Source organism: Manis javanica, chromosome 13 (assembly GCF_040802235.1).
Source record: "Manis javanica isolate MJ-LG chromosome 13, MJ_LKY, whole genome shotgun sequence".
Lineage (NCBI taxonomy): Eukaryota > Metazoa > Chordata > Mammalia > Pholidota > Manidae > Manis > Manis javanica.
This window is the reverse complement of record NC_133168.1, coordinates 1,706,416-1,732,252: the sequence shown is the minus strand read 5'-3', so window position 1 is coordinate 1,732,252 and position 25,837 is coordinate 1,706,416. Positions and strand designations below refer to the sequence as shown.

Sequence of the window (25,837 nt, the reverse complement as noted above, 5' to 3'; positions counted from 1 at the left end):
TGAGAAACAGGTCGATAATCGTGGTTTCCCATGGAGCCGTTCTATTAAAGAGCATATTGCATAGAGGATAAAAATGTTGATTTGAATTTGTTGGACTTGAAGTCCATATTTCTAGTAAATTTAAGTGTGTCATAAATAATTGTTAAATTACTTATCTGGTTTAGTATCTTCCCGCTTCTCACTTGCCTTGATATGTGTTGGTTTTATTCACATACTTTGGACTCTGAGTGGGCCAGATACCTAGGAATATGAGCAACTGTGTTTTTTATACTGCATGAATATTAATGTTTATTTTTAGAATCCATATCTGTAATTTATCAAAGTCAGGGCAGACTCCTGAAGTAGTGCTCCAGACGGTGGTGACGGTGGTTTACAGCCTCTGTGTGCAGTTCTGAGACCCTGAAAGCCGTGAAAGCCAAAGTATTTTTCAGTCTCCTTTAGTGGACACGTCTCACTGGACCTGATGGGAGGCCAGGAACAGTCTGTGGTCAGTGTGAATGTCACACATTTTGCTGCTCCCGAAGGCCCTGCTGGGGTGGAATGTGATAGGCAGTGTATACACCATTGCCTTACTAAAATTCATATTTCCCTGAACCCCAAACCACATCTGGTCCCAGAAGCTTTGGATAAGGGCTTGTGAAACTGTCCTGATATGGACTGGTTTTGTCCTAAAGACAATTCAGGTCAGTGTGGTGATGAACTCTTGCCTCCAGGTTAGATGGTTTGTGTGAGACCTTGCTGTGAGTTAACGCTGTTGGCGGCACCTACACTGTTTGCTTACAGCTCTGTTGACAACCTGTCTCCCTGCCTTTGTGCTCAAGGGCTCTTCAGGCCCAGTGTACATTGGCCTCTCTTGGTGTTCAGAAGGTTTGATAAAAAAATCACCCAAGGATCCCTGCAGCTTGGGGTGTTCCTTTCTGGCAGGGAGTGCGTCTGGGGAAGGCTCACGTCTGGGTGGGACAGGGGAGGCATGTAGCTCTCCGGCTTCCCCTGGGTGATGTCACTGCACGCATGGAAAATTCAACATGTGTGGGGTGTCTTTTCTCTCAGGAGTTATACAAGTACCTGGGAGGTTTTAGAAAAAACAGGAGCACATGAAAACACTAATGCCCCTCAATGCAGTACTTGGAAGTGGCCATTGCCACCCCATTTTCCAGAGGAAAAGTAAAGCTGCTTGCCCAATGCCAACCGGCTAGGAGGGGGCAGTGCTGCGGTCCAAACCCAGACAGCCACTGCAGAACCCGTGTCCTTACGGGGGCCGCCCGGGCAGCCCGTCCGCACCTCCCTGTTGCTGCTGGCCAGCGCACACAGGCCACGCGCCCTTGCCCCGCTCTCCCGTGGAGCCCTCGGCTCTGCATGGACTGCGTTTGGGTCCAGGTGCCCACTATGTGGGCGCTCAGTTGGTACTGGGCCCTGTGAATGGGCAGGGGCTCCGGGAACCAACTCAGACTGGGTGCCAGGTGAGGGCCCTACGGGGTGGAGTTCAAAGGAGAGAGCCTGTGGGCAGCGTCTCCAGCACTGCGGCTACGGGCGGGTAGCTGGCTCCTCCAGCTGGGACTGTCGGTGTTCTAGGTCTTGGTGGCATTGCCTGGGCGAAATGTCATCATGATCCACAATTGCTAATATGATTTACATTCCCCTCAAGCTACCTGTTCGTTCGCTGGCTTGCCGCAGGGCAGAGTAGCATAGAGGCCAGATACACGGGCTGCAGAGCTGTATGACCTGCGGCAGGTAACTTAATGCCCCTGAGCCCCACTTTCTTCATCTGGAAAGTGGGGCACTTTGGGGTCTTCCTCATCCTGACACAGAAACCACCTGTGGGCCCACTGCCTCTGGACCAGACAGGGTGGCCGCTACTCCTAAACAGCCTGTGTCTGCAGGCGGCACCTGCTCTGGACTCAGTAGCTTAGTGCCTCCCCAACACACCTCCGACCCTGATGACCCGAGCATAAATCAGGAAGGTGAATTCATTACTTACTGTCACTAGACGTGTGCCTGCGTCATGTCTTTTAGTTCTCAAAACCTGAATGCAAATATTTTAGTCCCTGTTTTGCTGGTGCAGCTCAAAAAAGATCAGAACCCAGACCTCAGTCGCTCAGGGCATAAGAATGAATTTGGGATTTGGATTAAGACCTGTCAGTGCCCCAGATGCAGGCTTTTCCCACTGCCCCCTGTAAGGTCCCATGTCACTGACGGCACTGGCCCCATGTGATATGAACATTTTCTAGAGGAAAATATCCCCGCGGGCCTCCATTTTAGAAAATTTTTCATCAAACATTTTCAAAATCCTTATTCTTTACATACAGTCCTCTATTTATTCCATATTACAGAAGGATAAGTTTAAGTAAAAAAAAAAAAACTCAAAACTATTTGCTTGCTGACAATAATTTCAACATCTACAAAGCTTAAGACTTTATACAGTGTTCCAATCAGAGTTACATGTTCTGATCTCTTTACATTATCTTGCCTGAGTTTAATTTGGGGTGATATGATTAGAAGACTGGTAGTTCTAATTAGAAGGAATTGGACTTGGGGGGCAGAGTGTTGTTCAATTCTAGAGTTTATTCATTTCAATGATGAGTGGCAGGGGCTTGTGGTGCTCCAGTTCCAACCCCTTTTTCACGGCTCTCTCCTGGTCTGGGTTTCTTCCGCAGTCTCAAAAGCCGACTTGCAAGAAAAGGCTACGGAAATAGAAGCAGACGAAGCCTTTTGGAATACCAGGATTGTACCGATACTGCATGAATTAGAAAAGGGTAAAAAAAAAATACAGTCTTTGTTTTAAGTTGAAAATATCTGTAGTTATTTATGTGTTCCCCAGTGCCCTGGTATTTTTAGTACACTTAGGCATTTCTGTGAACGTCAAAAACAAATGAAGTGTCATCTATTTATTTACCCAGAAGTGTATGTATGAGCTATTTACATGTAAACCTAAATTTTAGTGAGTGAACTTATACTTTAGATGAGCAAGAGAGCTTACTTCTAAAATACCCCTGGAATATAAATTAGTGATCACCTTCTCTGTCCACAGAAATGCTGGTTTGAACTCTCTAGGGTAGAAGTTAAACACAGGAAAGTGAAACATTAAAACAGATTTCAGGCCTCTGAAATTTTGACTAAGCCTCACAGGCTGCCATCCTTGGCAGGTGTGCCCATGATTCTCTAGATCCACATGTATATGCCCCACCCTCCAGAGGCGGGCCCACCGCAGGGGGCGGCGCTCAGAGCAGGGAGAGGCCCACCGTGGATGGGTCTCTGCAGAGGTGACCTCTGAAAGCTTGTCAGGGGAATGCCAGTCCTCAGAGACCCCATTTCCTAATTGGAGATGGGTGTGGTGGGGCAGCGGGCACTACCCCAGAGGCAAGCCCAGTGCTGGCACGGGGCGCATGGTGAGCGCACGGCGGACCCTCACCAGGAACTGTGGGATGGGTGGCTCCTTAGATGCGGGAACCAGTACGGCCGCCCAGGAAGTGGCCCCGTGAGAGGCAGGGTGAGTGAGTCCTCTGCGGCAGCCAAGCAGGGCAGCGTGCAAGGGACCCGCTCCCTAGAAGGTTCCAATGACCCCACCCCTCCTCGGCCCCCTGCTGATGCTCGGCTGTGTTCGTGGCTAATGTGGGGGCCCCCGGACAGGGCTTCTGGTCCTGCAGCTGCTCTTACTAAGCACATGGCTGTGGGCGGTCACGTCAACTCCGTGCAAAGCTCAGTTCCCACCAAAGTTCACTGCCGCTCAGAACCCCGAGATGATGGCCATAATGGGTTTGATCCCTCGAGTTGCATGTTTTCACCCTCATGTTAGGGAGCTGGGTTAACTTCAGGCCCTTTGTTCTAAGAGCCATGTGCAAAAGCTCGTGAGAAGAGCAGCCAGTCTGGGCAAGGGCTGGAGAGGGACCCACGCTAGGAAGGACACCGTGGGGACCGTGGCCGGCAGCAAAGCCGGCCTCGGAGGAGAGCTTTCAGCCCGGGGGCTCAGCCCCCACGGGCACCAAAAGAGAAAATTCAGCTGGGATTTGGGATCTGAAATGTGGTCGGATCCCTATTCGTTCTCGGAGGATCGTTAAGCGCAGCGCGGCTTCCTCTCGCAGACAACCCAAAGAGCAGCAGGTGGCGGAGGGCCGGGGTGCTTGACCGTCTGAGATTCTTTCTCTTTCTTTCCTTTCTCTCTTTCTTTTCTTTTTACTTTTAATTTTGGCATGGTTTGAAACTTACAGACACTTCGAAAATAGAAATTTTGTGTGCTCTTCTCCTAGGGTCCCCAAATATTACTTTTTTTTACCACGTTTGCCCCATCATTTTCTCTCGCTCCATCGTCCTCTCTTTTTCTCCATATGCCGCACCCCCCGACACAGACACACATTTTTTTCCCTTTTTTGAACCATTTGGGAACAGCTGATGACATGATGTCCCATATCCCTAAGTCCCATATGTCTGGTGTGTATTTTTTAGAAACGAGGGCATTCTGCTACATACCTGGAAATTGTCATACAGTACTCTGCAAACCTGATTCAGATTTTACCAGTTACCCAGTCATTTCCTTTATAGAAAAAGAAAATCCTGGGTCACTAAGTTCCAATTATTTGTCACATCTCTTCCATGACCTTGGTATATTTGAGGAGCGCAGGCCAATTATTTTACAGACTGCCCCACAAACTGGTTTGTCTGGAATTTTCTCCTGTGCCGAGACCCAGGGTAGGCACTTGGGGCCGGTACTGTGTGGCACGGGCAGGGGCGGTGCTGTGTCACCGTATCAGGAGGCACGCGGCGCTGATTTGGTCCATTCCTGGTGATGGGATTTGGATCACTTGGGAAACGTGGTGTCTGCCAGGTTTTTCCACTGCGAAGTTGCTATTTGTCCCTTTGTGATTAATCAGTATCTTGGGGGGAGAGGTCGCTTGGGAGACTACTGTTCACCAGGCTTACTCACGAGCTTTAGCCCCCTGGGAACCTCGACAGCTCTTAGATTCAAGATGAATTTTGAAGCTGGCATTCACAATGAACCTAATAAAGAGTTAATTTGATCTACAGTTTGAAATTTGACCCTTGAGCCTTCTTTTTAAATATCTTCGAAGGCTAAAACAGCTGCTGCTGAGTTGCACCCGCCAGGCTGCAAGTCTGCAGAGGAAAGAGTTAGAGAAACAGCCCAAAGTCTGCCCGCTGCCGGAGAGGGGCCACTGCCGGGACCCGGGGTCTGTGCAGAAACCGCCAGTAACAGAGAGTAAAGCAGCAAAACAAAAGTGTTTCTTACAATAGAACTCAGGTTTTTCCCTTTATTTAAAGTTAGTCTAAGTCACTTCCCATCAGTTCAATTATTGAAGTCCTTAACTGAAAGGCACTGAAGGTTACTTAGCTATTGAGGTTTAAAATTTTTTCTTAGATGTTATTGTTGAAAAGAGCTAAAAATGGCCTGAGTCATTTCCTTCTGCAGGCACACACTTCCTCTGTGCGGGCTTTTAAGAACACATTATTATATTTATCTAAGATTGGTTCCCTAATTTTAAATTCTGTGATGGACTCTATCAGAGAGTATTTTCCCACTGAACACCTTACGCCTTGGGTTCTCCTGCCCCCGCCCATGGGCCGTTCTGCATGTTTCTTTTCTTCCTTAGGTGCCTATCAGTGTGGCTTCCACTTCCAAAAATCACTCTCCTCAGAATTCCAATTATAAAATAAAATGTTCTAGGTCTCCCCTGTTTTCTACCCAAAGTATTCTTTTTATTCTCCCTTTTTCTAATCACCACCTGCACATAATAGTGGAGGTGGTGGCATTTTGAGATTTTGTTCCATTTGAACCCTCTCTTCTCAGATACTGAGCATTATTCTCATAGAAAAATACTGACCATTGTTTTCAGCAATAGATGTTTTAAGGAATGAATCTGCATTAAACTGTGTCACAGGTTGTCAGGACAGTGTTCTCAATATCAGGCGCAATTGACACGACTTGTGTGTAGACATGGCCCTACTCACTCAGTGTGACTTCTGTTCAAGGGCGTAGATATAACACACATGTGTGTGAAAAATAATAGTGCAAAGTAATGTTTGTTGAATGTGGAGTAAGCGCACTTTTTCTGGAGGAGCCAGAACATAAACAGAGCCTTGAAGGACCAAAACGGGTAGAAAGGAGGTAAGGAGAACATGCTAGGCCAGGGGAAGGAGGCCACAGAGGGCTGGCGGTGGAGACGCAGGGCCTGTCTGCTTCTGTGCCACGGAAGGAGGGCATTTGGAATAAACTGGAGGAACCGCAGCTCCATTCTTTACACACTCTTTAAAAGACTGTGCATTCTGGATAAGCTAACCGACCGATTAGTGAAAATAAGTCAGCATGGTGGGAGATGGAGCAATGACAAAAAATTAGGTGGACAGAAATTGTGAGAGAAGAACATGGAGATGTCCGGGAAATAACGACAGGGTTTTACTGACACTGAAAGCCTGACCTGAACGAGTGCTGCTTCTCTCTCTTTGCTCTGACAGAAGAGAACATCGAAACAGTCTGTGCTGCATGCACAAGGCTTCATTGCGCTTTGCAGGAAGGAGACATGCTCAGAAGTACCTTCAAGAGACGAAGCGTCCTCCTGAAGACCCTGTATAAACTGGTGGATGTTGGTTCAGACTTGCTCAGCCTTAAACTTGCAAAAATTATTCTAGCAGTAAGTTTTTCCTCTGGTAAACTATAGCACATAGACGTTTTAGTGCTTTATTCATAAATAATGCAAGGAAGATTAGAAATGCAGTGTGTTCTTTTAGAGTCTTGAAAAGAAATGAAGGTAAGAAACTGATACCCAGAGTCTGACTGCCTCAGACTATCTAAGGAACTGAGGCTGAGTATCTAGAAAATGTTCAAATAAACCCTTACATCTGGACTGTGGCTAGGTCAAAAAAAAAAAAAGTGACAACAGGCAGATACATTCGAAACAGCTGCTCAAGTGACTTGACTGCAGGTCAGAGTCCAGGCTGAGGTTCCTGCCCTGAGGTTCCTGCTGGGTGCTGGATTCTGTCACATGATTCTATAAGTAACTTAAGATAAACTGGGCCATGGACACAACGGCCAGACGCTTTATGAACTAGCACGAAACAGAGAAACAGCTGCGTGTGGTCATAGAGGTTCCTAAGGTGTTAGCAGAAAAGGCCGGATGCCAGATAACAGTCTGTAGAAACTCTGTCTCGAAGAAAATGATACCATTGTTTGAGGGGGGTGCTTGTTGCCACAGACATAAACAGTTGGAACCAAAAGATAAGACACAATTATTATAGAATGTTCTAAGAGGGCCGCTAAACGAATGAAGCTTTGTTTGCCTGGATTCATAAAAGTGAAGCTACTGTGTTGACACCCATAATTCATATAAAGTCTGAAAGTACACAGTGAAGGTGAGTGTTGGCATACTTGCTGACGGTTTGATAAGAGTGCCCACCATTTATTTTGATGTCTTTCCTAAAGCAGAATGGTTCAGGCTATAGATTCTGTGTAATTTTTTGGAGAAGCTATATTCCTATTCGGCTGTCATCCTAAACTCTTCACCTCTTTTTAAAAATTGTGATATGATGTGTCACTCAAAAAGCAACATTTCTTTGAAGTAGTGATTTCAGTAGCATTTTAATCCCTTCTCTATGATAATTGATTAATGAACTTTAATGAGAAAAAAAAGGGCATAAACCACAGAGGCAAGTCAAGCGGAAAGCTGTGGGTAGAGAAGAGATACCCGCATGCGTGCCCACTTCCCTCCTGGCGCCAGTGCAGGGCGCCGTCCCAGGAAGCCCCTCTGGGAGGCCGGAGGGCCCCGCTGGTGTAGCCGCGCTGGGCAGGACCCGGGCAGCCCTCTGCCCAGGGGCTGATTGCCTTTGGCTCGCTGGCTGCTGGACCTTTTGCTCCAAACCAAGCCGAGAAACAACTGAGAGAAAGAGAAGGAAAACCTCACGGGTCCATAATGCTTCCAGGGAGAGTATTACTTGGTTAGTAAAGGTGCCATCCTACTCAGCTATTTTAGGGCAAAAGGCTAAGTGACCCGCCGGGCAGTGGACACATTCTGAACTGACCGTATGAGGCGATAAAGCCCAGTCCGTGACACTGACTCTGCCGCGCACTCCGGGGCAGGTGCGGCGGAGGGCAGAGGTGGGCAGGCTGCCCCCTGGTCAGCGGCGGAGCCACCGGTCGGGCCGCCTCAGGTCATCGAGTCCAGCCGCCTGCCTGCCTCCCAAGTCTCCTGGACGCTCCAGCCAAGACGTCAACTGAGGCTTTGGTGACGGGGTCTGCGTGATTTTTAAATCACATCATAAAGAGCCTTCGAGAAAAAAAACCTCAACCACAAAACTGAAGGTAGACGGGCCCTAGATGTTTTTCATGACTTCTTTCTGGCAATATTTATTTTACCAACCAGTTTACTATTACAATTCAGAAATTTTAGATTGTCTGCACTTTAATTTGGTGAACACGTCGGTTCTGCTTTCTTGCATTCTTGGGCCGAGTGGGGGTTGCCAGACAGCCCTTTTCATTTTAACCTTGGATTGGAAAAATCTTAATGTATCTGTCTATAGTAAGATTTTTTAACATACCAGCATATATAAAGTATGAATACCACTATATTCAGGAGGGGAACAAAATCTAGCAGCCTATTCAGGGGAAAAAAACAGAAAAGAAATACCAGTATTCAGCACTGATTAGAGGTAGCGTTATAAGTGTTCTTAAACTTCTCTTATTTTCCAAATTTGCTTTAAATAGGAAAGACTGCTATTTTTAGCATAAGAAGGAAACTACCCCCTACAGGAACCTACGCTGTGCCAGGGCCTCTGAACGCTGGGGCTGCGAGTGAATCGGGTGGGGCGGTGCCGTGGGCTGGGGGGAGAGCCGGTGTAAGTAAGGCAGCCTCCAGCCCTTGCATATCACTTAATATTTTGTATCTTTTCATGTCTCATTGCATATGACTTAATATTTTATATCTTTTCATGTCTCAAAGTTATATTTCTCAGTCCTCAAAAGGAAAAGTATAGGAATTTGCTGTGAATGTAAACTGACCTTATAGCAAGCTGAGAAATTGTACATTTGTGTTTGATTGACTTGTAATGAAAACCCTGACACTAATCGTGTTCTTTTCCTTTGCCATATTTCACTAAAAATACAAGACTTGTTGGGGGTGGTGGGGTGAGGCTAGTGTATTCATTCATTTATTCAACCAGTTTTATTAAGTAAAACACATGCTACATGTCACACATAGCGTGAATACACTGTGGTGTTGACCTCAGAGGCTCACAGTTGTCAGCTGACTAAAGCGTATTCCCAAATACTAAGGACAATGTATGTTTCCATTGATAAATAATTTTTTTCTATTTTCTGGGTTTTTAACATTTTTTAAACACCTAATCATTAAAAATTGTTCTGAAGTTTCCTTTCCCTTGGTTCCTCCCGACGACAGAAGTCTCCGTTCTGCCCTGCGTGAGTCTCTGAGCCTCCCACGAAAGCTTCTCGGGTCCGCCTGTGCAGGTGGGCCCCCAGGGGCCAGTCACAGTGCGGAGTCTGGCTCCGTGCGGCCGGAGATCCTGCCTTTCTAACATGCGCCCAAGCTCTTCAGGGGGACAATGGGAATGGCTGCCCGTCCACAGGGTGGCACTGGAGAGGGCGCACAGTGTTCCTGCCCGTGCCCGCTGCTGACTGGCCCTCTGGCCCCTGCCTCTGGCGTCTCCTACCTGAGCAGACAGTGCCTGGTACACAGCAGGGGCTCAGTCATCTTTGTGGATGAGATACACAAATGAGGTTTTTAAAAACTTGTCTGACAAAGTCCATTATCTTTTGAAAATAACGAACTCAGTAATAAAGTATTGAAGATAATTTTAAAGATACCTTTCAATGATAAAACTAACCCATATGCCATCCTTTTCACACAGATGTAGGTATTTGTTCAGATGACCTCATTCCTACAAACATGTTTCACCCTTGCAGTGAGGCACATAATCTTTCCATCTTATAGCAGGTGTCAAATGTCTGCTTACGCAGCGTTCACAGTTACGCTCTCTGTGACTACTTAAATGAGTGGTATTGATGTTCCACAACTTATTAAACTATTCCCTAATGTTGGACATTTAGGATTCTTTTTTAAAAACGCTAGTTTTCACTAGGTAAATGTCCAGCTAATTCTGCCATTTGATGCAGTCAGTCCTCCTATACTGTTGCTTTAAAGTATATTTCCATGTTGCCCTTATGTTTAATTTACTTGAGTATTTTTGTATGATTCAGAAGGTAATTTTAAACTTTGAACAATATTTGCAATTATCTCAAAGCCTTCCAGAAATAGCCTTACAAAGTAAATACATATGTATTACCTATGGAAGGAATATTACCTTTTAATTTTCTTTATACAAACAGTGCCTTCCCCTTTCTTTCCTTTGTTTCCCCATGTATTCTTTTCAAAATTAATTTGACCTGAAGTTTTGGTGCCCATCTTCCTTTGTATGTTTCAACAGTTACTCCATTTAATTAAATTTATCACCATCGTTCCGCCCTTTATCCTCATGTGCTTTTTAAAAAGTAACCGATAATCTCACATACGTGTATGAGGCTTTATGAAGTAAGAAATAAATGCTTATCAAAAGTACTTATTCAGAAGATCATTGTATTTACTATAAATGAGTTAATTAAATGCCATAAGTTGGCAAATATGTGGCCTAAACTTTTCAAAAATGATTTCTTTGAACTTTTGTGTTTTAAAAATACTGTTGCTGTACTTTTAAAATAGATGTTTATGTTAAAAAGTATGGCATGTCTTTATTTCCCTCTGCAACAGAAATGTGTTTTCTTTCTCTGCAGCTTAAAGTGAGTAGAAAGAATCTTCTGAATGTCTGCAAACTTATATTTAAAATTAGCAGGAATGAGAAGAATGACTCTCTGATTCAAAATGACAGCATTCTGGGTGAGTGTCGTTCACTGCGACCACTGGGCACATCATGCTCTTGAGTGTGAGTGAGGAGTTTAGAGAGCAAAGTTCTGACTGATGACAGCTAGAATGATATTTTCTACTAATATGCAAAAGTTGTGCCACGTCTGGTTTTGCTCTGTGCCTCATGTTTTCCACATTCCGTTCAATGTATCCTTTGGAGCCCAAGAAGGGAGTCAGCTTTTTTCTTGTTTTAATGCCCTTAGTAACATTATGTGACATTACAAAGTGTATTTAACACTTTGTTTCCCGGTCTTGAATTTACTATTAGAAAAAACAGACTAAATAGCATTTGACATAATTAAAAATTTTGATCTTTTGATGTAGTAGGAATGACTGAGACTTGGGGGACCCTTATGACTATTGCAGAAATTTGACAACAAAGTGTCTCTAGTGTTTCAAATATGTAGGTACAGAATTTTATTACATTCTAACCACCTAGCTGATAATGTCTGATTCTTTATATACCCTTAAATAATTAAGATGCTTGAATAGTTACCTAGCTAGAAATCTCTTATGAATTAGTATTGCTGATCTAACAAAGGTAGCAATATGGAAAATACTTTGAGCCTTCATTTTGCAACATAGGATATATGATTTCTTACCTTCTTTCTTTTTTAACCTCAGCAAGACAGGGATAAAGCCAGTAGTTAAATAAAGGTGTAACACTGAATCAGCTAAATGATAACTGTAGACTGAAACAAAGATTCTGAAAAATGATCATGTTGAAATTAACAAAATTAAATGTGAGATAGGCATGATTAAGTTTACCAGAGTTGTCTGAATTACTCCTAACATCAAGTCATTGTGTGTTATTTGGATGGATATTCTTAAGTTGTCCTGGGAAAGAGTGAATGTTATATTCTAAGTATTCCTTTCTATGGCAATTGAGATTTTTTTAAGAGATCCAGTCTTGATTAATTTTACATTCATATAGCAACCAGTATATTCTTAAAAGTTTGATGAAATTTAACTCTTAAATTGCTTTACTTATTAGTCACTCTATAATTCAAAACTTTCATAACTAAAAATAAAGGTTGGTAAATATTAGTAAGAGGCAAAGAATATTTAATTAAAGGAAAATTTTCTTATTTACATATTAGTAATCCCATCCATCTGCTGTCATTACCATTATAGAGATAAGTTTTCACTAAAAGTAAGCATTCCTCTTTATATCATAGGAGTGACGCTTAACCAGCATTTGAATGTAGGTTCTTACTAACGTTTTACAAATTGTGTCTGATGCTCCCATATGAGCACTTTAATATGTCTCATTCCGTCTGTGGCTATCCTCGTATATGTGTGATAATCCCTCTTTTTGGCAGAGTCGTTATTGGAGGTCCTGAGAAATGAAGACCTGCAAGCTAACTCGGAGGCTTTTTTGTACTGTATGGGGGCCATCAAATTCATCTCTGGAAATCCAGGATTTCTTAATGAAATGATCAGCAAAGGTGCTGTGGAAATACTGATGAATTTGATAAAGCAAATAAATGAGCACACCAGGAAATGTGGTACATGTTTGCCTAATTCAGGCCACTTGTTAGTCCAAGTAAGTATTTTACTTGAGGTTAGAGGTGTAAAATTAGTTTGCATGGTATTAACAGAAGTTACCTGCCGGGCGGTTGTAGCAGGTCACAGGCGGGCTGTTACAGCCAGCCAGGTGGGGGTGCCTGGCTTTGGGGACCAAGGGTGGTAGCCACCACCCCACCTCTGCACTTTGTGTGCCCACTTCCTCTGGAAAGCCTGCTCCACAACTTTTCACAGAGCAGCTCCACCCACAGCTCGTGGACATCCGTTTCAGCTAGTCTGTGAGAGAAAGCAGGCCCACAGGAGTGAAAAACAGCACCTCTGTGCAAAGCAATTGCATCTATAATATGCAGTGGTGTGTGTGCACTGATAAAAGTATGGATGTTCATGGAATACACAGCGGCGCATGGGGTGACAGAGTATGAATGCTCATGGAGTACGCAGCAGCCTGCACGCGGTGACAGTATGCGGTGCTCATGGAATACATACAGAGTATGCAGCGCGCAGACGTTCAGCAGTCAGTTTTAGCTTTTTAAGATAAGTTTAGCCTGGATGTTGTCCATGGCGATGGTAGCTAATGCCACACATCTTGTATCTTCACTGAAAAACAGAAGTCAGTAACGAGCGGACAGTTGTCGAAGGGGCATGTAGATGACATGCAGGCCTGAGCCAGGAATGGAGGTGGCAAAGCTGGACATGTGACATGACCAGAGCAGGGAGGAAAAATGTGTTGTTAGTTTTATTACTTCTTTGTGCAAATTAAAGTTCATAGTGAAATTATCGTCACCGGAGCTCCTTCAGCTCTCATTCATTCTTAGACGGGATTTTACTCTAATGGCATTTGGCTATCAGGCCATAGCATCTTTGACGTAATAACTCATGAGATTTGAAATGCGCTTGTCAATTTGCGAGGCTTAATGGAGCATCAGAGTGCCTGAAGCCTTCAGGAAAGTGTGTTGAAAATTAGATTTAGGCCCTGTGTTAAAGATATTCAAAGTGTTTATGGTGATTATGGATTTTGGACTTTGTGGTCTGTCTCCGTTTTGGAAAAAGATTGTAAAAACCTCTTCTAGTCATAAACGGTTCAGAATTCTACTGGAGGTGTATCTTTTGGCTGGGAAGATTTAGACACGTTATCTTCATGCTGCTGGTGTTACTGAGTCATTCAAATTTTTCCCTCAACGAAAATGCGCTTTGTGCACATGTGTGATGTTTGTGATTCTGGGTTTTCGCCGCAGACCATTCCGCCTTGAGTCGGGGTGTTTGTTTCCCTCGCCCCCTCGTCCTGCTTCTCCCCTCGGCCCACCCAGTGAGCCAGCGCTGTTTGCACTGAGGCGCCAGCACCCTTCCATGCACTCCTGAGTTCTCAAAAATGGGGTATTCTGTGCACTTCTCTTTCTGACTTAACAGTGCAGGGGACAACCCCCTGTAGACTGATTTTATCCTTCTCGGTGGCTGTGTTTATTATTACTGTGACCAGAAGTAGGTCCGGACCCGACCGCCTGGTGTGGCTGCAGGGGTGCAGTGCACGGCCCGAGCGCCCCTCTTCTTTCCCTTTCCCCACCACCCACCATCCCCTTTTCCTGTCTTGACAGCTGCGCACCCCTGCAGGGGGTCGTGGGCGGGGTCCTGTCACAGCGTCCTCCTGGCCACGCACCGCCACTCACCACGTGCTGGCCTGGGTCCCCAGCCTTCCTCTGAACCTGCCCAGGGTCCAGTGCGGGTGGGGCTGACCGGGCCTGAGGCCTTGCTCTGGACACAGTCGGCGCCCCAGTCCTGTCCCAGCCTCAGCAGGACAAAGTGGAGCCCATTTCTGCTGCCCCTGAGATGCGCCCGTGCTGTAGTCCCCGGGCTCCGTGTGCAGGAACCGCAGTGCCACCGCGCTCACAGGTGTGGGGGGTGTTGTTTCTGGCCACCTCATTTGCAGAATCCCCTGAGCTGCACATTCCTTCACACTTAATTAAAACAAAAATGATTCTGTATCCTCTGATTGATAACATGTGAGCAGCCTGACTCCACCTTCACTACGGGAGCAGAGGAAATCGCTCCTCCGTGTGCAGCCCTGCCTGGCCTTCCATGTGCCAACTCAGCCCAGCAGGCCTGGCCTGCGCAGACAGGTTGCTTACACTCACCCCCAGAACTTGGCACCTCGAGCTCGTGAGGCATGTTTTACAAGCAACTTTGTTCAATTGGAGAAGTAAATCAATACTATGGCCATGCCAATAAAATAATATCTGTAAGCCAGCGAGAGGTGAGGCAGGAAAGATGAAGGCCGGCGGCTGTGGACAGCGGAGACGTCCTCCGCTTTGTGACTTCGGCCCGGAGAGCTTCCGCAGCCGCTGGCACACGCTCTGTGACTCAGGTCACCCTGGTTCTCTAAAGCCGCCCTGCGGAGGCCGCTGAGAACAGGAAACCTCTGAAGCTAGACCCTGACGGTCATGTGGGATTTGGGGAACTGGCACTGGGGGTGTTTTGGGGGTGCTGGGGAGGCAGGTCTGTCAGAACAGAGGGGATCTGCCAGGGGGGTGTTGGGGCACAGGAGGTGGGATTCAGAGGCCTCAGCCGTGGGTCGCAAATCCCAGGACTCGGAGCAGCAGAGAGCTGCCGGAGGGCGTGCATGGGGAGGAGACGGGCTCAGACCGGCAGGGGAGGGGGGCTCGCAGGGCTTGGGACGAGGAGGGCCCGAGGCTGAAGGGGAGGGCACGGAGGGTGGAGCGCGTCGGCGTTGCCAGAGGAGGGCCAAGATCCCACACGCGGGAGCCCCAGCACAGACGCAGGGCTACATTTTGGGCCAAGGGCATGAGGTCAAGGAATGGGGGTGAAGGAGGACCGCCGCCCTGTCATGCTGCCTGCAGGAAAAACTTAGCTTTGAGATGGCGAAGGTTCCTCTGCGTTGGTTCTCAGCCTGCGTACGTGCACACGGACGTGCTCTACACTGTGTGGCTGAACTGGAGACGGTGCTTTCGCCAGGGTTGCCGAGAGGCGGCCCTGCCAGGAGAGTCCCGGGGGTGAGTGACATCGTGGGGATGAGGCAGCCACCAGGAGGTGGTCTTCGTGCTGATCGCGGCCTTCTGATGCCCATTCTTTTGCAGAAACTGTGGTACTTCCACGTGTTCGGTCCTCCGTTCAGTTCTGCCGACCAGACATATGGCGGCATTCTGAGAAGGCTGGGGGAGAGGGTGGTTGTCTGCTCTAAGGGGCTGAGGGCGGAGGCCCAGTGCCCCCAGGCGGGCAGAACCAGGGACAGGATGTGTCTGTAACACCAAAAGAGTGAAGGAAGTTAAACTGTGCACGTTCACTGAATTCCAGAGCACGAGAATTTCAGGAGAGCTCCCAGAGACGGGAAGGAGAGTACGGGCCAGGGAGAAGGCAAACCCCCTGGGTGCCTGCAGCAAGCTGCGTCACCCAGAGAGGTGGCCGACAGACACGGGAACTTGCCAGCGTCAGTGTGGCCTCTCGGGAGGTGTTGGGGTTCGTCTCTCACTGCTACAGGCCGAGTGGGGCCAAGGAAAGTTGCTGGGTCACCTCCGTCGGAAAGTCCGCTGTGGAGTCTGTCAAGCCCCCGTCTGCGGCAAGGAGTGTTTTCTGTACACGTCACGATCACAGCCAAGCCCCCGTACCCTGGTGTCTCACTTGTCCTATGTTTTGAGACCCTTGTATACAAAGCTGCTTTACTGTAATCGAAGAAAATCTCAAGGTGCTCACTTTACAATTAGGTGATGTGCGAGTGTCATATGGAACTACGGACTGGAACCATGAAAACTCAGAATGACTTGAACTAACATTCCTATTTGTTTTTATTCCTTTGTATTGCCAACCTTTTTTCTCAACAGCTTGACCCGTTTGATTTTGAGCTGAGTCCTTAGAGAAACACCTCCGCTCTGGGCTTCAGAGAGAGCAGCGTGGAGCCCGCGCGGCCCTGCGGCAGCCAGCGGTGTGGTTTGCTGCCCGCCCCACGGCCCCTCGGCTCCCACCCCTTCTGCGTCTCTGGCCTCCAGGCCTCCGCGCTTGGCCCAGAGCGTCCTCGAATCCCGGCCTTCCGCCTCCTTGCTGGGCACGTCGTCTTGCTCTAAGTGGGAATCTCTCCGAAGACCAGTCCTGCCGGCCCTTGTCAGCGCCCACTCCCTTTCTTCACTTCGACTTGGGTTTGGGGAAACGGAGAGTCAACTAAGCAAAGAAAGAAGATTTGGGCATTTTGAGCCTGATTGGCTCAGAAAATAATAATATCATGAGCACTTAGAGAGTTACACAAGGGACTGATCTGGTGAAAAGGGGGGAGGGGGTTACGTGATTCAGTCTTCATGTAAAACTGTAACGTGCCGGCAGAATAGCCAGCTAGGACTGTCCAGTAGGCGACTGGAGATATTAAATAATGCTTAGCAGAGAAGGCAAAGCTGAAAAATCCAGGCCATCTACACGGAGGTGACAGTTGAAGTCAAGAAAGGATGAAATCACTCAAGGGTTAGGCATAGAAAGAGAAAGAGCAGATTCCCCAAGATGCCTCCCTCGCCTGCGGAATGGGAAGTGGGAAGAGGAAGGGAGTGGCCTGACAGCAGGGTGGGCAGCGTGCAGGGCAGCGGATGGACACGCCGGGTGGCCCGCTGTAGCAGGCGCTGGGGAGAGGCCCCAGGGCGAGGGATTCCGGGACGCGGTGTGGGCAGTTTGAGTAGGCAGGAGGTCCATGCTCTTTAAACATTACATGACTTCTTTATCTCTGTATTTTGAAATTAAAAAATGTTTTGATACAAATATTTTTTAATTCCTAAGCCCAGAGTAAAGGTCCCACTTTGGCTGAGCTGAGTTCTGCTCCACTCCTCCCCCGCGCGAAATACTGTGTGTGCAGGAGCCCCGGGGCCTGTGTGCCTTTGTGCCCGGGGCTGGGCGGCCTCAGCACGGCGGTGTGGACTGGTGGTGAGGGCACAGTCCTCAGGGCCTGGGGGCCTGAGCTGGCACCGGGTCCCCCGCCCTGACCACGCTCTCCTCTGCTGTGATGCCAAGCTCCGGCTGGCTTTAAGAGTAGCTGGGAACATTAAATGAGGTGACCTATTAAGGCACCTGGACCAGGTGGGACATGGTGCATGGCTGACACTCAGCAAACGTGACCAAAAACTTGGAGCTTCAAAGAGCAGTTACTTCTGATGAGAAAAAAAATTAGTCATAAGAGATTACGATGACAGAATTAGAGATGGATTTCAAATCCTAGATCTTTTTTGTTTCTCTGGCTTTGACAAGCTAAACGAACAGCAGTGCTGAAGAGGCCTAAAGCCGGGAGGGGCGTGTCAGGTCAGCAGGGCGGGATTCTGTGCATGTGGATGTCAAAACTCTCAGCCAATTATTCTCTGCTTCACAAATTTGCAGAATTTAAGGGAGGTTTTTGACTGGGGTCTAGTTTAGCAATGATTTTAATTATATTAGTAATTAAGGATTATACCAAGGTGGTGGGGTCCTTTAAATCCTGCTTTAGTCCTATTTAATAGTTTTAAAATGGAGAAATTAATAAATTTATATTTAGGCTATTAATTATTATGAGCATCGAGACTTAAACAGGAAAATATGTTACCTCTCTCTCTGCCTTAACGCTGCCCTATGGGAAGCCCACCTCTTCAGACTGTGACATCAGAACTAAAGCAGTAACTTCCACCTGCTGGGACCCTGCTCTGGTTTTGGAGGAAATAAGCTATATGACTATAAAAATGGAAGCAAATATTACCATGATTATATTTCTTAAACTCTTATAGTTAATTTTATGGGAGATGTGATGGTTAAACAGAAAAAATACTTCCCAAGTGTCTCTTGTAAGGGTTTCGCCGGAACAGGAAGCAGCAGACGAGGTCATTTGTTCTCTTACTGCTTTTTTGAGGCACATAATCCACCGCACCGTGAGATGTTCAGATTTTGTATGTCTGATGAGATTTGACAAAAGCAAATCGCCTTGTAAGCCACATGCTTTTCAAGGTGCAGAAGATCTCTGCCACCTCAGAAATGTCCTCACCCTCTTCCCAGTTAATTCCCTCTCTCCTACCCCCCTAAAGGGAACCCTTTTTTGATCCCTTTCACCATAGATAAGCTCCACCCATTCTGGAATGGAATTTAAATAAAATAGACAGTGTGTGTCTTTTTGTGTTTGGCTTTTCTTTGAACTTTTATTTTGAATTAAGTATAGATTCACAAGCTGTTGCAAAGATAGTACAGAGGGGTCCTGTGTGCCCATCACCCAGCTTCTCCCTGTTGTGACATGTTCATAGCTGTAGGACACTATTAAGGCCAGGAAATTGATACAGATACACTCCAGTCAGAGTGCTGTGTTAGACTTATTTTGCTTATTTGCATATCATTTTTGAGGCTAGATGAAAGCTTTTTGTCACAATCTCTGGTATTGGTTGTTAGGCCTGGTAATTTTTTAATTATACACTCATCAGTGGGAAGGGGACAGGTCTTTTTGACTTAGAAGGTTTCCTTCCCCTAAGGAATACCCAGGCGTGCAGCTGCCCAGCCGGCCCGTCGCGGGAGAGAGCAGGCAGTCGGAGTGGGGGGCTCTGCCACGTCCTCCTCTTCCCGTTCCTGGGAAGGAGCTGGGTGCAGGCAGCTCATGCTCACCCTGGACCCTCCAAGGACGGCATGGCTAGAGACCGGGGGCACTCAGAGACCTCAGCATGGAATGCCTTGGGTTTTGAACTTGGAAAGAAAAGAATGAGTAAGAAAAATGGGGAAGGGAGAAGGTCACACCGTCACGGGGAGACGTAGCATATAGCTGAGGCAGGTGTGCTTTCCAGCCCTGAACCCCCAGCTAGATTTGTCGCCCACTCACGGCTGTGTCCACTCCGGGAGGGATGGGCAGAGCACCCTGGGCCCTGGTGTCTCCTCGCAAGGAAGGGGCATCAGGGTGGGTGCAAGTAGCCCACGCCTGGTGTTTCTGGGGACAGGCGTTGGCTTTTCAAGCACCGTCTGATCTCCCCGACCTGGTCTCATTGCAGAGACTTAGCTGTGGCAGTGAAGACATGTCACCGACTTCAACATGTGATTGTGGTTTTCGGTGTTGTTACGGGGTAGTTCTTGAGTCGTCGTCTTTTCCAGACTCATTTTCCTGCCTCACCGCTCTGGCATTCTATATAGTTGACATTCCAAATTTCAAGCCCACGGACACCTATAAACAGCCATAGCTGGAACGATCAGCTCTCTCCTCATTTTACCGAGGAAACTGACATAGAGGCAGTAAATGGCAAGACTGTAGTAAGCAAAGGTTAATGTCAAATAGTCCTAGTGGGCACTGGGAGTCAGAGGAGGGCAGAGCCACTTCCTGCTGAAGTCGGCTGCCTGCGGTGAGAACGTGCTGGAGGCTCCGTAGCCAGGCACTTGCAGGATGCCGGTTATGAATTAACAGGCTTTCCTATGCGTATATCAGAGCTCTGATAAAATGCTTAGGAATTTCGGGTACTAGAGGTGCTTTGTGTGCAGAGGCATCTTGTCATTGATCTCTGTCTCAGCCAGACCTGCGTCAATCACACGTGAGACGATATGAGACTTCTTGGGTGACCACGGAGGCTCTGGTTTTGGCATATATGTGGTCTCAGTTGGGCACAGATCCAAAAAATGGCTGTGCTTGTGTAGCGGAGGGAGATGGCGTTGCTGCGGCGGGAAGGCGGCGCAGCCCCGGTCCTAAGTCATCTGGCTCGCTTTGCGGCCTGGCGGCGGGATTGTTCTCACACTTCACCAGCAGGGAGTGAACCATTCTGCAGTTGGCAGTTAAGTTGAGGTAACGCTCGAGGGATTTGGCTATGGATGTTCCAGATGATTAAGAAATAAAGTGGGTGCTTTAGGGACAGCCAAATGGGGTGGGGGAGACAACAGACAGGGCGTTGGAGCCCAGGATGCCCACATACCTGGCAGCTGGCAGACTTTCTGAGCTTCAGTTTTCTCCTCTGAAAAGGGGGCTTGTAACCCCTTTCCTGTCTGCCTCCCGGGGTTTGTTCAGCCAGCAAAGGCGATCAGCTCATGAGGCAGCTTTATAAACCATGAAGTCGTTGCTCAGACCCTTTACATCATAGCATTCAATGTGTGAAAACAAATACACGTGACTCTGGATGCTAACTTGGGAGAGGAAGCGTAGGAAGTTCTGGACTATGTATGGTGCACTTTTCAAATGCGTTATGTTCCAAAGGTTTCTTTGAAAGCTGGTTTTCGCAGTCGGGAAAATGTTTCTCCAGAAACCATGTCGTGATTGACGGTGAAGGTCCTGAGCCAAAGAGCCGAATTCCCCATGCACCTGAACGGGAGTGCTGTGCTGGGCTGTGAGCCCTAAGCCCCTCTGTTCTGGGGCAGCTCAGACGGCCGACTGCCTGCTAGGGCAGAATCTGGTCACTTCCCCAGGGCCGAGGGCTCTGCTGGCAGAGGACGGCAAAGGGAAGGGAGAGGGGCCTTCCCTGCCGGAGATGGAGGCTGGTGGGGGCCCACCCAGCCCTCCCTGCCCTGTGCCCGCCCTGCTGTAGCAGAGGTTGCCGGGAATGGGGCCGCAGCTGCTCGGCCTGTGTTGTCTTTCTTAAGTCCAGTGATGTAAATCAGGAGGGCCTCATAATTTAAGACAAAACTGTCTGTGTTTGCTAAGGTTTTTCAATTAATTAATAACTGAAAACATAATTTAAAATTGATGATTAGGTACCTATAACTGATTTGAAAAAAACAGATGCCAAATGCATTGAATTCTAACTTTGCTGTACTAAAATGCTGTTTGAGCCTTTATAAATTATCTAATCACTTCTTAATAACTTTTCCCTTTAAAATGGGTTTCCCCGGGTTAACTGCACAGTGAGACCTCTGAGGCCCCGCCCATTTGATGAAGGTCGGACAGCTTTGCCAAACCCACCCAGCGTTTTACCTGGAGATCTGACTGGGTTTGGGGCTCAGGGCCTCTCATGATCAAAGAATTTAGGGGAACAGATGGAAGGAGCTGCCTCAGAAAGAGTGAGGACACCAAAGTGGCAGAGGGCGGCCCCGTCGTTTCTCAGCAGCAGATTAGTCACCAGAGTCACACCGGCTTGTTTCTTCCCTGACGTTTACCGAATCTAGGTCCCCTCTGGCCCCAGATGCCTAAGAAGCAAGGAGCTTTAAGTTTTCATCCTCTTTGTACATAATCGATTCCACGTTCTCCTTTGTCTCTTGCTGCTGGTTGCCTCCGTGTCCCTGGGGCTGCCCAGGAGGAGACGGGAGACCAAGAATGGAAGCCCACGTTTTCCAGTTTGCTGTTTCTTGGTGAGACGACACTTAGGAGGCTGGGAATTGCTCCAGAAAGCCCTTTAGCGGCCAAACAGCATTTCTGTTTGCACCTACCCATACACTTCTCTCTCTGCCCTAAAGGATTTGTGATGGCCTAACAGATCATAGGCAGCAAAATAGGAGAGCACATAACTAAGTGGAATCAGGAGCAATAGAAATTAGAGCAGAGTTAGGCAGGAACGAATCCATTTCTCCAAGCAGAAAGCATAGGCTTTGGCGAACTCCTGCCTTGGGGGCAGCCCCCGGGTGGGCTTCCTGGGGGTGGCAAACAAGGGGCAGCACAGAGCACAGTTGACAGCGGAGGGGGCCGACTTGGAATCTGCCTTTACTCTTGCACAGTATCCGCTACACGCTCCTCCCCATGGCCTTTTTGCCTGTTTCCCTGACAAAGCCGCCTGTCTCTGTGCCCAGCCTGCAGGGCTGCCCTGGCCTGTGCGGGGTCTGGTGGCAGGCAGCCAGCCCCTGGGGAGAGCTGGCCGCCCCTGCCTGACCTCCGCCCGGTCCTCCGCCCAGGGCCAGGAGCTCTGGCTCCTGCAGCCGCTGATCCAGCCCCTCCTTGGCAGAGGCTGCTTAAAGGGGAAGGCCTCCTCTGCCCCCTTGGCCTGGCACCACCTCTGCCCTCCCGCCCTCCTTCTGCCCCCGTCTCCCTCTGGGCTTCAGCTAGCGGCCGTCCGTGGCCCTTTTGTCCCCTGAGCAGGAGGAGGGGGGCCCCGGGGCAGCTCACAGTGGGCGCAGGTGCATGCAACAGGTGCCCTGGTGCTGGGGGTTGGGGGTGGCACCGCGGGGACAGGACGGCCTGTTCACCCGGAGCTGCCGAACAGCTTCGCAGAGGTGAGGTGAGCCCACCCTGGGCGCAGAGAGATGTGACGGGGCACCGGTCGGGTGTGGAAGGGCAGGGGCCGCCACTGGGAACAGGGTGGCACAGGGAGGGGGCAGAAGGTCCCCATCAGGAGGTCGGATTTCACTCCTCTGTCACTTTTCATTTCTCTACTCCTTCACAATCACCCTGAAATCCATGTACCTCGGGGATGCCATCTACTAATCCGTGGCTTTCTGATTCCCTAACCTTTCTATTTACCGCAGTGCACGGGTGTTTCCTTGTAGGAATTCATCATGCTAATCGAGGACCCGCCGTGTGCACGGCCCCGGGAGCCCTGCGAAGAGCAAGGCCCTCACCCTGCGGAGGCTTCGGGGAGACGAACAAGCCAGCGCCGCCTGGCGAGCGGGGCCGTGCGGGGTGCGACCGACTCTGCGGGGCCGGTGGGTCAGCGCAGGGTGCCCTGTGACCGTGGACACTGCACAGGGACAGCCGGCGGGGCACCCCTTACGGCGAGGGGGGCAGGAGTCCACTCGCGGCCTGGGGCGCCTCTGGGCCCCTGAGGGGTGGCCGTGTTGGATACTGGGGCGTCACCACATGCTTCTCTAGCCCACGGTGTGTCTCACGAATGTCCTTCCAGCTCCATGGCTGCCTGACGTGACGACGATATTCGATGACTCGTGTCTCACACGACTGCATGCGTGTCACACGATGTGACGTGTGCGGTGCCCAGATGGGCATCCAAGACCAGATGGTGCCTCACAGTTCAAAGGGTGCTTCCACTCCTGCTTTGGGCCGTTTATGAAAGTTGCATTTGGGGAGTGACAGGAGCCTGCACGGTCTTAACCTCCTCTAGTGAGGCGAGAAAAAGGAAGGAAAACTAGTTGAACAAGAAAACAAAAGCCACTAAGAAAACTGCGGTCCCTCTGCGGACAGCATCCCGAGCCGGCAGCTCCACGTGGGGAGCAAGACGGTCTCGGGTGGAGGCGCTCAGACGAGCTCAGGGCCGGGCCGGGGCAGCGGCCCCTGAAGGGGTCAGAGCGGGCGGCCTGGCGGCCACGGGGTCCAGACAAAAGAGCCGCCTGGGGTCAGCAGGGCAGGTGGCCAGACCCTGCCGTCCTGCGCAGGGCGGGCCTGGGAAGCCCGGCGGGACTGGTGTCCCCGGAGGACGCCCCGAGCTGCAGCCTGCGCTGTGGGCCCCCCGCCGGGGTTTTGCAGACAAGCGTCCAGGGAAGCGTTTACCAAATGGCTGTGTAACTGAATTGACTCCGGGAGACTCGTACACGTTTATTTGAAGCATTGTTTTTATTTTCTCTGCTTTCAAGGCAGTTATTTTTCAACAAAATCTTTTTGTTGCTATTGTTGCAAAGGAAAATTGATCAAAGATATGTGTCACTTTAATGACTGTCTTGAAAGCTTATTAACCGTGGCTGTGATGCTTTACAGTCACGTAACGCTTCATGGTGCCCAGAGACCTTGTTACGCGTTTTCCACTTGGCACAGCCGCCTGGGGTGTAGCCGCCTTGTCCTGTGAAAGGACGCGGGGACGTCAGGGTGGGGACATGAGCGAGGGCCTCCCTCCGCCATGCCACCAGGGAGAGACGTGGGGCTTGCATCCCCATCATTTGGCTGTACGACCAGTAGTCTCTCTTCCATGTTTTGGGAGTGAAGTCCTACCACAAAGTTGGGGGTGAGACCCGTGATTTCTGATCCCCTGGGAGGTAGTCGGCACTAGTGTGCCATCCACACACCTTGTCTCATTGAATCTCCCCGACTGCGGGCACTTACCACCCCTCCTCTGCTGACGAAGAAGATGTGCCCCGGGCACGGACCGAAGCCCGGGAGTGGGGGCGCCGGGCCCGGCTCAGGCATCGAGCTCCTGAGCTGATCTTACCCAGCAGCCCGCCTCTGCTGCCCCACAAGGCAGGTCACACTGCCTGTTAAATTATTAGATGACAGCAATATTAGTTTTATGGGTTTACTAGCTTGTTCTCTTCTCTGCTTTTGGACAGGGACTAAAGTATAGCTTTCTTGAGCAATTTTTACAAATTAAGAGGAATTTACAAGAAATCAGTAATTGCCTCCTGAGAGAACCTACCGGCCTTACATGTCCTCTGACCACGGCACTGTATGATGCCACTGTGACGCTCTAATCCGTGGAGCCAGTGACGCATGTTGCAAGGGTCCCCCGAAAGTCGTGTAGTACTGCAAACAAATCCAGATGATAATATGCTTAACCTGGGGTCTTGGTGTACAAGTTGCTTATTAACACGAATATTCCATTCTTTATTTGAACCAAAGTCGGCTTTCTTTGCATTCATTTCTTTGTTTCCATCCCACGCTGCCTGTGCCTACACCTGTGTTCTCTGGTGGAGATGCGTCCCAGGGGCTTGGCTTCCCCACTGACGTATCGAGATTTACGGGATGCGTTGCTCTGTGCTGATCTGATGAGCGTCGCTCTGTTTTCCAGTTTAAAAAAAAAACGGCACCAACATGTTTGCATCCTAGATGACGTCTGCACTGAGAAACCTGGTTGATTCACCCCATGCAAGAAGCACATTGCTGAGCATCAGCGCCCTTCCCGACCTCTGCACGGCGATGGGACAGTGCATGGGTGACATGGACGTCTGCACCAATATTGCCAGAATACTCAGGTAGGTAGAATAAGGAGACTGGGCAGCCTTACAGAAATGCCAGTGCTTAGGTTTCAGGTTATTTTCATCCTGTTTTTTGCTCCTTAATTCACCTACCAGGAAAGGAATGTCTAGCAGCCCAAGTTTAAAATGAATGATTTAAACCAATGACTCTATTTCCTGTTTATTTCTAACGTGATTCTAAATTCATCATTTGTAAGTCACTTTAGTTCTTTGGTGAGCTGTTGAGTTATCCTAGTGTTTTCACCGAACAGTTGAGAATTCCTCTTGGCTTAGTGGAGATAAAGAACTCTACCCCCAAACGCGTGCACCTCTGGTGCACCTGGGCACACGCTCGAGCTTTGTAACGAAAAAAAGGGGATCTTCCCTTAGGAGTCTCACCTGACTTGTTAGCAATAGAAGGGGGTTTTATTTTAGTGTCTGGACTGAACTTCGGCTCACACATTCGCCGGATGTGCTGACACTTCACCCCGGAAGTGATGATCATCCGCACCCAGTTGCCTCAAAGCAAGCTGGTGACAACTTGGGGAATCAGCTGAAGCCCATGACAGGCACGTGAGGGTTCTCCGTGCAACTGCCCTGAGCATGTAGAGTAACTGGGACGGAGGTGGGGAGAACTGACATCCTTATGATATTGAGACTTCCTCCCATAAACTTTT

The 25,837-nt window shown here is 48.8% G+C and overlaps 1 protein-coding gene across 5 annotated transcripts in view; it reads left to right on the top strand.

Annotated features, from left to right (window-relative positions):
• Positions 1-25,837, top strand: part of ARMC2 (armadillo repeat containing 2) — an 88,416-nt gene that overhangs the window by 27,689 nt on the left and 34,890 nt on the right. For all 5 annotated transcript variants that reach the window (XM_073220811.1, XM_073220810.1, XM_073220813.1 and 2 more), the window contains 5 exons: positions 2,655-2,753; positions 6,463-6,638; positions 10,784-10,886; positions 12,236-12,459; positions 25,033-25,178. In XM_073220811.1, the coding sequence (XP_073076912.1) occupies positions 2,655-2,753; positions 6,463-6,638; positions 10,784-10,886; positions 12,236-12,459; positions 25,033-25,178 (748 nt within the window). The remainder of the gene's footprint in view (positions 1-2,654; positions 2,754-6,462; positions 6,639-10,783; positions 10,887-12,235; positions 12,460-25,032; positions 25,179-25,837) is intronic.